A 12,606-nucleotide genomic window follows, 5' to 3' on the forward strand; every position below is an offset into this window, starting at 1 on the left:
GTTTTAGGAATTATAAAATAAGAATTTTTTAAAAATATGGCATTTATATCATCAATGTGCAAAAATATGAGAATTATACTTTTCTTAATTTGTATGTGAAAATTTATTAAAGACAAAGTTAAAGTATGTGAAACACAATTAGTAGCTAACTAAAATATGAAAATGCCACATTTTTTATCATAGTTATATTTTCTTCGATTTTAAAAGTAATTTTTTTAAATTTTTATTTTTTCCTTCATTTTTTAATTATTTTTCTTTCATTTTTTCTGAAACTTATTTGTTATTCCATTTTTCCTTTTTCTACTAATTTTTTCCTTTATCTTATTTTTTTCTTTCCATTTTTCCATTATTCTTCTTTTCATTTTTATTCATTTATCTATTTTTTTTATTTCATTTGTTTTGTTTTGTTTTTTTGTTCATATTTTTTAAGTTTTTTTTTTATTTTTGTATTTATTATTTTCTCCTTCCATTTTTTTTCACACATATGAGATTTTTTCTCTTTCTTTTTTTCTTCTTCTATTTTTTTTCCTTTTTTTTATTTTTTTATTCATATTTTTTTCTTTTCATTTTTCCATTATCTTTCTTCTTCTTCTTTTCATTTTTATTCATTCATCTATTATTTTTCCTTCATCATTTCTTTTATTTTGTTTTTTTTTCATATTTTTTTAGTTTTCTTTCCTAAGTTTTTTTTCCTTTTTTTTCTTCATTTTTTGTACTAATTCTTTTCTCATTCCATTTTATTTTTCCCCATTTTTCACACATATTTTAACATTACATAATTATTTTAATATTTTATTTATTTATTATCTTTTATTATTGTAATTTTTTTTATAGTTTTTTCCACTATATGTACAAAAATTCAAATCAATTTTTTCAGTGTTTTCTTTTTGCTGTAACCATTATAGGAATATCAAAATTTGGAAAGAAAACTTATAAAATATGAAAACATGAATGGGTAGCTAGTTATCCTGAAGGGAACATTCAAATCTAGAAAAAAAAAATTATATGAAGAAGATGGGAGAGAAGGGAAAGGGGATGAATCTGATTTTTTTTTCTTTTCTATTTTCAAATTTGTGGAAACTCATTACCTTCTTGTTCTTTGTGTGTATATTTCTAGGGGTAACTAGTTACATTCACATTTTTTGTGTATATATTTTTAGGGGTAACTGGTTACCTTCACGTCATGATGTGTGAGTATATTTCCGGGTTCTTTATGATAACTGGTTACCTATGTTACTAAAATCATAGTTACTTCTTCATTTTTTAATAAAGTGTTCTTCATTTTTTTTCATTCAAATTTGATGTTTCTTTTCATATTTAATATGAGTAACTCGTCACCTCTCTTATGGTAACTGGTTACCCCTCTTATGGCAGAAGGTTACTCCTCTCAGGGTAACTGGTTTCTCCTCCTGGTACATACTATTTAACCTAACTCTATGATTTTTTTTTACATAATTGTCAAAGAATCAATGAAGTAACTGATCACCTTACACAATATTTGAAAAATGAAACATACAATATTAAAATAAGGGAAAATTTTTATAATAAATAAAAAAATAATAAACACTATTCATATTAAAAAAAATACAAAATAACTAAATAAAAATTTAATATAAAATTAATTATATAAAAATAATATAAAAAACAAATAAGCTAAAAAAATAATAATTAAATTACAAATATACATTTCCAAATTAATAAAACTTGATTAAGAGTAAATCTATGATATAAACTAACTTTTATATAAAAAAAAAAGAGAAAATAAAAAATCTTAAAAAAAACTATATTTTTTAAAACTCAATTAAAAATTCCATATAGGCACTACAAAATCTTCCTATAAAATCCATAGCTCGAGATTAGCCATATAGGCACTACAAAAAGAAAATGAAATTTATTTTCTTGGAAGAGATTCGTGTACAAAAAATTCATTAGTGATTGTTGGGTGATTTGTAAAAAAATAAATATAAAAAATGGAAATTTATTGGAAGAGGCAAATAAATGTCCATGTACTATCTACTTTCATGTCCTATTCAAATTTCTACTTTTTCTCGACACTGGAAAACCCTAAGTTGAAGTTGCAGACGAAGTTCTCTGTCATCGCCAATGGCGTCTTCCTCGACTGAGCCTTCTCCGCCGAAAGAAGTGCGGAATTGGCTGGAATTTCCGCGCGACGTGACAGCGTCGATTCTTTCTCGTCTGGGCGCAATTGAAATCATGACCAGTGGTCAGATGGTTTGCAAGTCGTGGCTCGATATCTGCAAGGACCCTCTCATGTGGCGAACCATTGACATGCGGAACAACGGCGATCGTGATTTCGGCTTGGACTTGGAAAAGATGTGCCGCGACGTTGTCGACCGGAGTTGTGGTCAACTCGTTGATATCAATATTGAGCAATTTGGATCCGATGAACTGGTTCGGCATATCACTTCTAGGTATTTTATTCTTCCACTATCTCTTGCCTTTTTTTTTTAATGAAGTGATGGTGTAGATCTTCTCAATATTTTGGTTAAAAAACAAATAAAAAAAGATGATTAAACTGGTTCTAAGTGAACTTGGCTATTATGTTTCAATTAAATAATTTGGGTTTTCTGTCGTTTTTGATGAGAATTGTTTTTAATTCTTATTATAAGGGTTGGTTTTGTTTTATTGTTGTGGTGCGAATCTTATTGATGTTTTACATGAATATTTTTAGGGAGAATGTTAATGTTGATTAAAGAGAATGTTCTTCATGACTATTTAATAGTTTTTTTCTTTATAAAAAAATGTGCCAACTTTCGAAAATGCTGACTTTGGAGTTATTTCTGAATTTGGGCCATGTTTTATTATTCATAATGGACAGCAATTACATTGGTTACTTTACATAGAAATTTAGAAAAACCAATTTGATGATCCTTAGCGTTCAATTAAGAATCCAAGAAAAATTTCTGGCATGTTGTAGTTAGATTGGTCACAAGCTCTCTTGAACACTTCTCTTCTTCTTTTATTATTCCTTTTTTCTTTTTGATATGTTTGGATTTAATAAATTGTTTGACATAGTGACCTGCAGATTGATTCTTACAAAATTCTGTAAGCATTGGTTGCTCCCATTGAAGCTTCCATCTCTAGATTTGAATAATGCAGAAGTTTGCTATTTTCCGAATTTTTCAGTTTTCTTGTGTACATTATTGCTTACTTTTATTCCCTTTCAACAGTTCAAGTCAGATCAAACGTCTTCGACTTGCTTGTTGCTATGATGTTTCAGATGAGGGATTGATTGAAGCTATTGAAAAGCTTCCACTATTGGAGGAGCTTGATCTGACACTATGCTCATTTTCAGAAAATTTTATCGAAGCATTGGGCAACTGTTGCCCTCATTTTAGAACATTGAAATTGAATTCCCAAGCTCATAAACTCCCAGACATGGATCCTGATGAGGAGAAGGATTTTAATGAGGATGTGATTGCCATTGGTAAATACTTGCCAGGATTGCGCCACCTGCAGCTTATTGGAAGCTCGATGACTAACATGGGCTTACAAGCCATTCTTGATGGTTGTCCTAATCTCGAGTCACTTGACCTGCGCCAGTGTCTCAATATTAATTTGAAAGAAAATTTGGGGAAAAGGTGTGCAGAGCAGATTAAACTTATACGGCTACCTTATGATCCGCTCAAGGACTATGGATATATTGCTGATTATAGTGAGGTGTTTTTTGGGGAAGACGATGATTTTCCCTTTGCTGATCACGAGTCCTTTTTGAGTAATCTTCTTGAACTTGAAGATGAGATAGGTGATGACTTTGATTATGGATACTCAGATGAGGATGGTTTCTCCGACTATGATGATTTTACAGCCATTAACTATGATGATGGGTTCTTATAAACTTATGATTATCTTATGAAAGAGATGACAGAACAAGGATTAGTGTGTAGAGAAGAAGAATCCATGTTTAGCTCTTCATTCTAGGCAGTTTATATATTTGTTGTACATTTACTGCAGTTTGGAATCAACTATAAGGTCGGAAAAACCGACTTTAGTGAGTCTAATTTTTCTTTTTGTTGTATAAAATAAAATCTCTGCGTTTTAGATGAAATAAAGATTGGTACTTATCAATCAATTTTGGTGTACTCTGTTATCTACACAAAGCGAAGGATACGTTTGGTTATGTTTTTATTTTCTTTCGAGTCTGGGATGCCATTATGCTTGTGTTTTTGCTTTCACACCCTTATGCTTAGAACTAATGAACGTTGGAACAGATTCGAAGTTATACGAGATCATTGTATCATTAATATATCTTGGATAAATTTTATAGCAATTAAAAAGTTTAGAGATTCACACCCAATTCATTTCAATCGACTAATTATAATATATTTAAATAATAAATATATTACAGTTCTTGATAGAGTTAAATTAAAACTTTTTGAAATTTAAAATTATTTAGAATATTATATATATTTTACGTTAATTGTTTTATTATTTAAAAGTAAAAAATGGGTACCTATGATTGTAGATGTGTAATATGTACCAGACTTATTTTTTTTCAAAGTTGTTGGACACACTGAATCAATGCCTCACTTGAGATGTGAATCCTCCAAGGCACATTAACATGTCGTACTTCTCTTGTTAGAATTGAGATTTGAAACCAAACTTCTCCTCAAGAGGATAGATGGGGTGATTAAGGTGATATCCAATGTAGATCCAACTTTCTATTCACTCGTGGGATTCAAGTAGTCCGGGAGGGACAACCATGGCTCCTCTCTTCACGAAAATTCATACATCCCTTATCAGTATATGGACAGCTATCTCTCGAGCATAGGTTTAGGTTCGACCTCAATGGGAAAATAAGATGGAGCACCTAACAATGTATCTTCACAGACCAAGAACTACAAGATCACCCCTTTCATTCTGGGGTGACAGAGGGATCGTACCATTCCAGCCTTTATTTTCTCACTTTTCCCGAAGTTCTGGAGAAAGTTGCAATCAATAGGAAAAAAAACCTCCCTTCATGAAAGGAAGGACATGAATTTTTTTTTCCTTTCCGCAGGACAAAGAGATTGGATCTAGTCGTAAGAAGAATGTTTGGCTAATAAGTAACTCACTTCTTGGTCTTCGACCCCCGGAGTCACTATGAGCGCCCTCGATCAGTGCAATGGGATGTGTCTATTTCTCTATCTCTTGACTCGAAAAGGGAGCAGGTTTGAAAAAGGATTTTAGAGTGTCTAGGGTTGGGCCAGGAGGGTCTCTTAAAGCCTTCTTTTTTCTTCTCATTGGAGTTATTTCACAAAAACTTGCCATGGTAAGGAAGAAGGGGGAACAAGCACACTTGGAGAGAGTAGTACAACAGAGAGTTGTATGCTGCGTTCTGGAAGGATGAATCGCTCTAGAAAAGGAATCTATTGATTCTCTCCCAATTGGTTGGACCATAGGTGCAATGATATACTTCACGGGGGATGTCTCTAGTTCAAGTCCAAGATGGCCCAACTGTGCCAAGGAGAATAATAGAAGAAGCATTTTACTTCTTAATGCATGCTCCGCCTGGCTCGGGGTGATATAACTATGTTGGTAGAGCTCTGCTCTTGCAATTGGGTCGTTGCAATTACGGGTTGGGTGTCTAATTGTCCATGCGGTAACAATAGTATCTTGTACTTGAACCGATGGCTCACTTTTTCTAAGTAATGGGGAAGAGGACTGAACATGCCACTGAAAAACTCTACTGAGACAAAGATGGGTTGTCAATAACGTAGAGGAGGTAGGATGGGCAGTTGGTTAGATCTAGTATGGATTGTACATGGGTGGTAGTTGGAGTCAGTGGCTCTCTTAAGGTTCCCTCAACTGGGATCCCTGGGGAAGAGGATCAAGTTCGCCCTTGCGAACAACTTGATGCACTATCTCCCTTCAACCCTTTGAGCGAAATGTGGCAAAGGGAAGGAAAATCCATGGACTGACCCCATTGTCTCCACCCTATGAGAACTACGAGATCACCCAAGGACGCCTTCAAAATCCAGGGGTCGTAGACCAACCATAGAACCTTGTTCAATAAGTGGAACACTTTAGCTGCCCTCTTTCAAGTTGGGCAATAAGGGCCGAAGAAGGGCAATTACTCATTCTTAAAACCAACATTCTTAAGACCAAAGAGTAGGGTGAAAAAGTAGGGGGGAAAGCTCTTCATTCCTGGTTATCTTGTAGCTAGATCCTCTGGAACCACAAGAATCCATAGTTAGAATGGGATTCCAACTCAACACCTTTGAGATTTTGAGAAGTGTTGCTCTTTGGAGGGCACAGTACAATGAAAGTTGTGTCGAGGGGGGGGGGGGGGGGGAGTTATTGTTTATTGTTGGCCTCTATGGTAGAATTAGTCGGGGGCCTGAGAGGAAGTGACTTACCTTGTGGCGGATGTCAGCGGTTCGAGCTTGCTTATCTCCAACTCGTGAATTTAGCCGATACAAAGCTATGTGATAGCACCCTATTTTTCTGATTCGGCAGTTTAACCTATACTACATTTATCATTTATGGACATTGATGAGAAAAGATTCTTCCATTTAGTAGCATCTTAGGGGATGGCATAACCTTAAAGTTAAAGGCGAGGTTCAAACAAGGAAAGGCTTATGGTGGATACCTAGGCACCCAGAGACGAGGAAGGGCGTAATAAGTGACGAAATGCTTTGGGGAGTTAGAAAATAAGTGGAGATCTGGAGATTCCAGAATAGGTCAACCTTTCGAATTGTCGTTGAATCCATGGGCAAGCAAGAGACAACTTGGCGAATTGAAACATCTTAGTAGCCAGATGAAAAGAAAGCGAAATTGATTCTCGTAGTAGCAACGAGTGAAATGGGAGCAGTCTAAACTGCGAATACAGTGGAGTGCTGCACCCTAGATGGAGACAGTACAGTAGCCGAAAGTATCGCTAGCTTATGCTCTGACCTGAGTAGCATGGGAGACATGGAATCCTGTGTGAGTCAGAAAGGACCACCTTGCAAGGCTAAATACTCCTGGGTGACCGATAGTGAAGTAGTACTGTGAGGGAGGAGTGAAAAGAACCCCTATTAGGGAGTGAAATAGAACATGAAGCCGTAAGCTCCCAAGCAGTGGGAGGAGCTCAGGGCTTTGAGCGCGTGCCTGTTGAAGAATGAGCCCGCAACGTGGCTTGGTTAAGGGAATCCACTGGAGGCGTAGCAAAAGCGAGTCTTCATAGGGAAATTTTCACTGCTTATGGACCCGAACCTGGGTGATCTATCCATGACCAAGATGAAGTTTGGGTGAAAATAAGTGGAGGTCTGAACCAACAGATTTTGAAGAATCAACGTGTAACGTCCTGGATAACCAAGACCGTTATACTTTGTGTGTTTAAATAGTGCAAGATTTGCTAATCAAGTCATTTAAATAAAATTGTGAATCTAAAGTCATAAACTGATTAGGATTGAAATAATTTGGTCATAAATAGGTTATTTTCATTAAAATGAATGTTTAGTACATGGGATCCCAAAACAAGGTTTAAAGGACATATTTACAAAATTTCCACACATTATAAATAACCAAGGCCACTCTAATGGAAAAATATACGTTTTAGGCTTTCGTCCCTACACAAACCCTCGACCATGGTGGCCGAGCAGCTGACAATGTACACCTCGCCCCTAGAGCTCTCCAACCTATGGTTGACCCGTCAAACTCTTGCCCTTTTACCTACACCACGTAGCACTCGTGAGCCGAGGGCTAACAAGAAAACTCTAATGCAATGCTTAACCAAAAGTAGTAGTTAGATATTTCACAAACCATTAATCAAATACTTATTAGACTGCATCATACACATAATCAATGCTATCAGTCAACAAACCAATAAATAACCATCTTGACAATGAGCATGCCACAATCATCAGATTAACATCAATAAACATTCCACACAATATCTAGGGTCGACGCCCTTAGGCCACGCCCTCTGTTTAAGTCACTGTCATCGACTCACTTAGGTCGAGCCCAGTGATCAACCCACTGACTCTCGCTCGCTTAGGCCAAGCTCAATGATTATTTGATTAACCTCAGCTACCAGTGGCCAAGCTGCGTCCTGTGCGCAAATATTAATTCCGACACTCTTAGGCCATTTATCACATGTTCCCATGGCATAATACCATCTCATGACATCACATATAAATATAGGGAGCCCTTAGTTCCAACATAATCACATAACCGGGTGCATTTTCTTACCTTTGATTTCAAGCGGAGAAGATAAACTGATTCCGAGTACGATCCTTAGCTTTGAGCTTTGGAGATAAACCTAGTCACAACCGCAAAGCAGAACCATCATTAACTCAATTCCGTAACCCAACTTTGTGACCAATCCCAAGCCCTCGGGAAGCCCAATTCCACCAAACGGGGTGGTGGAATCGACCCCCCAAGCAAAATCCTAAGAAAAATACCCAAAACCCACTTCTAGAGGTAGGGTAGCGCTACAGTGCCATCAGAGGGGCGCTACAGTGCTACAAACAGAGACCAAAAGCCTCCTAGAAAAGCAAGCTTGCGCTGTAGCGCTCTAAGCCTAGCGCTACAGTGCTAACACCAGAACTGACAAAATCTGGGTTTTCTTCCTTCGAATTCTCCCGAGCCAAAACTCCACTAACCCACTCCAAACCTCAACTAAATTAAAAATTGAACCTACAATTCCCTATAGCTCAACCAAACAACCCAACAGCATCAAAAACCTAGCTAAAAACCTCACCAGACACAGAAACCCAAATTTGAGCTTTGAAGCTCAAGAACACCAACTGAAAACTAGAAAATCCAGAACATTCAAGAGCTAGAAGTCATTACCTCAAAGAGAAATTTGATCTTAAGCTGCCCCCAATACCATTCCAAGCTCCAGCTCTCCAAATCCCAAGCTCAAGTTCCTCACAACTTCATCACAAACCCAAATTCAGAAATTGAAATCTAAAACTCCTAAGAACAAGTGAAACCTAAAACCAGACCATGAAATTATTACCTTCTTCCCAAATTCGAAATCCTAGGTGTGGATGGCTACAAATCCTTCTTCAAGTTGATCCCACTCATAACTTCCCTCAAAACCAGCCCTCAAGACCCATGCTCTGCTTCTTCAGAAAGTTCAAAGCCCCAACACAAGAGGGAGAGAGAGAGGAAACGTGAATGATGAGAGAAAGAGAGAGACTTTTCTTTCCTTCTTTTCTTTTCTTAGGTAATCTATAGCTTTCTGTATTGTTCCAACAAAATAGAGTATATCCTCCACAAACAAAAGGCACACTTGCCCCTCTAACCATTTAAATCTCTCAAGGGTGCCCAAAGGATAATTTGGTCATTTTGCACTCAGTTCCCGCTAGTTCCTCGAGTGTTCCTATTATTTACCACTTAAATCTCGTCATCCAATTATTTATCCAATATCTAATAATTCCCAAATTATTCTCCCAAATTCCCAAAATACCCCCAGACTCCCCCGAGCTGGATATAACTCCCCGTTGTGACTATTTCGCCAACCTGCTCACTAAGACCGTCTCGAGCCGCATGCTGCAAATATATCCACATAATAATGTGGTCTCAACAATTTATCACATACAATTACATTTATGCCATCAACGAGCCAAAATTATAAGCATGCCCTTATGAACAAAACAGGGCCCACATGCATATTTAATACTCATAAACATGCATCTAATCATATCCATATACTCATCTAATCATGCATGCCATATAATCATGAATTTAACCATTTATTCACATAAATGCCAATTATGCCCTCTCGACACACTAATCAAGGCCCTTAAGCCTTATTAGCAATTTTGGGTCGTTACAACTATCCCCTCCTTATAACAATTTCGTCCTTGAAATTGATTCGAACACCCATCAGGTAATAATTCTCACACCTCTGACCATAACTCTAGAGTCTAATTATTTACCTTTAATCCCTCAATAACACTCTTACTAGAATGACAGTCTTGTTCCGTAAGATCTTATCTTTTAACTGTAATCTCATCAACCTTTCCTCGTCCAAAAATTCTGCTGAAACCCCAGAGTCTGCTTATCTTATTGGCGATCGTTTTCTGTTTTGTTATTGACACCAATAAAACCCATAAGCCACCACGCACACTAGGATAGGGCAAACTTGTAGGCCCCTGGCCTAATCCTTGGTACTATCTTCGAACTTTTGTTGAACCGGGAATCAAACTCCCTTTTCTTCTTCCTCAGACTATCATACCCTTTCTTGTCTGCAACACTTGGAAAATTACAAGTCTCTCGATCTGGAATTTTGTGTTCCGATACCTGATTCTTGCAAACCCTTATGTCCTTTCAGATAGGAAGATGCTCCTGCCCTAATGACTCTCATAACTTCGTTGGTTTTCCCCCGAACCAAAATACACGTTGTCTTTCGTTTGCTTACTTAGAATCAACACTACATGCCTCCTATCTTACCATATCTTATGCTGTGTCACCTTAGCCGCAATCCAACGTTCTTCACCATGGCGAATTCAACAAAGATTTATACGTTCCTTAATATCTCAAGCATTTGCACCTTCAATGCATAATCCCTTAGTATAATTATTAAGTCTTCACATTTCTATACTATTTGTAATCAACCAATGATTTCAGGTTCCAATCTTATTCCCTTCATTCTCTAATTTCTTTCAAAAGCTTGGAGAACTAAAGGGTATCAACCCAGCACTATCAATTATCATACCATGCCACTCGCTCACACAACCAAACTGTGTTAACTCGATCTACTGAGTGGTAACCTTCTTTGTCCAATCATCTCATGTATTGTCTAATGTGGTCCATTCCTACATTCCACCACTATACCATTTTATCTTCCAATATGCAAATTTTAAACTGTATCATCCATTTAAACTTCTTAACCACCATATAATTAAGAAGGTAATACCATGTTCATTTAGAACTTTCATCTCCATACCAAATTCCATCGGACCACTCATCCCATCTTTGTATCTTAATTCATATTACACTAATGGAGTTCTTCCCCACTTCCACAGGATCCTCACTTTGGATTCCATTGTCCAAAGAGATATATATGTGTCGATAACTAATTACAGGTACTATACCAATCGCAATCATTACCCTGTCCGACCTTACTGTAACCCGTGGTGTCCTGACACAAATCTTCCTAAGTAGAAGGTCAGTTTCCAAATCAATTTTCCTCTTGTACAGTCAAGGATTTCTAACATGAATTACCCAATAAGTCTCACTGGATTCCGGTCTTAGGGTTATTCCTCCACAAATGACCAAGCGCTCAAATCTCTTATGCTATACCTTCATTGTCAACTGAACATTCTCTGTATACCAACCATGTTCCCATTCTTTCACCTACCGCGAGGCTCAAACCATCATCCTTTCAGTCTATATATGGGCACGTCTCAGACTTGATGCACCGCTTATGGTTTCATGTTCTTAAACACAAAGTCAAGGTCCCTCATACTACCCTTCTGTAACCATCCATTACACATGAACTTCTATACTATGAGGTGTTAACCAATCCTTATTCCGTCTTCCAAAAATCTGATACAAAGTTGTCCATTCAGTCTACCCTTAGGTTCTTTTGTCGTTCTAATCTCTGATACGACCATCCTCCAAAGATACTTATGTAGTAGATGACATGTTTACCAGTCTCGTTGTGCTTCCTATCCTTCAGATGTTCTTTAGTAATCTCTCTGTGGCTTCAGACTGGATCTCTTCATACCCGATTCTTTCTCTTCTTATAGCATGACCTTGAATACCCTTGGCGAAATTGAAACCGACACCTTCTGGAGCCTTACCTGTTACCCTGCTTCTTCAGTCTTAGTATCGTCAGTGTAGCAGTCGTTTGCATTCTGCTTCTAGCTGGAAAGTAGTTCAATGCATCCTTAACAAACCTAGATGTGACTTATTCATATCCTTCCTGTACTCTTTGCTTGTTGAACTTACCTGTGTTGTTGAAGCTTAAATCAGCTAAGAATCTCTACTGGTAATCCATCACACCCCACTTGGTACAAGTGTTGATTCCTGAAATGTCTCTTTCCTTGATCCTCAGTTGGTAATAACAAGATCGAAGATCAATTCCTGAAGACATTGTCCTGTTTTGTAACCAGGCATTTGAAACTCTTCATCCTTAACAGACGATGACAACAAATTCCACAGTACGTTGCTCTGTCTAATCCATCCCTAAGCCAGATACTCCTTCCGCTGAACTAGTAATTCTTTCTGCCAAACTAATACCATTCTTCACACTGTCCCTGATATTGAATCTGTCCATAGCCGACTCCTGAGGCGTACTCAAAAACTCCTTACAAACCTATCTAAATCCCTACTGATCACTTCAGTTTCCATTCAATCCAACTTATATACTTCAAGTGATGTCCCTCGCAATCCATGGTTGTCTCTTAACAAATTAGCTCTCACTTAGGCTCATAGCAAGGCTCTCATATGACGAGCTCAATTACTTTCACCACGAACCTCTCTATCAGTTGCATTCCAACTCTTCTCCTAGAAGTTTCTAATTCATCCCCAACAAACACTAATATCTCAAGCCCCTCGTATAACAACCTTGAGGCATGTACTTCATATAGGAATCTTTCCTGGAAGATGCGCAACATCGAACTCTTTCAGCCCATTATGTAACCAAGAACGAGGATTATCAAGTCA

General features: G+C 37.1%; 1 protein-coding gene across 1 annotated transcript; it reads left to right on the forward strand.

The window, feature by feature from the left end:
- The first annotated feature begins 1,939 nt into the window (after positions 1 to 1,939).
- On the forward strand, positions 1,940 to 4,149 carry LOC133802070 (F-box protein SKIP19-like). Its single transcript, XM_062240305.1, has 2 exons — positions 1,940 to 2,432; positions 3,192 to 4,149. Exons 1-2 carry the CDS (start codon positions 2,104 to 2,106, stop codon positions 3,856 to 3,858), a joined length of 996 nt encoding a protein of 331 aa, XP_062096289.1. The 5' UTR covers positions 1,940 to 2,103; the 3' UTR covers positions 3,859 to 4,149.
- The last annotated feature ends 8,457 nt before the right edge of the window (positions 4,150 to 12,606 follow it).

This window comes from Humulus lupulus, chromosome 9 (genome assembly GCF_963169125.1).
Source record: "Humulus lupulus chromosome 9, drHumLupu1.1, whole genome shotgun sequence".
In the NCBI taxonomy this organism is placed as follows: domain Eukaryota; kingdom Viridiplantae; phylum Streptophyta; class Magnoliopsida; order Rosales; family Cannabaceae; genus Humulus; species Humulus lupulus.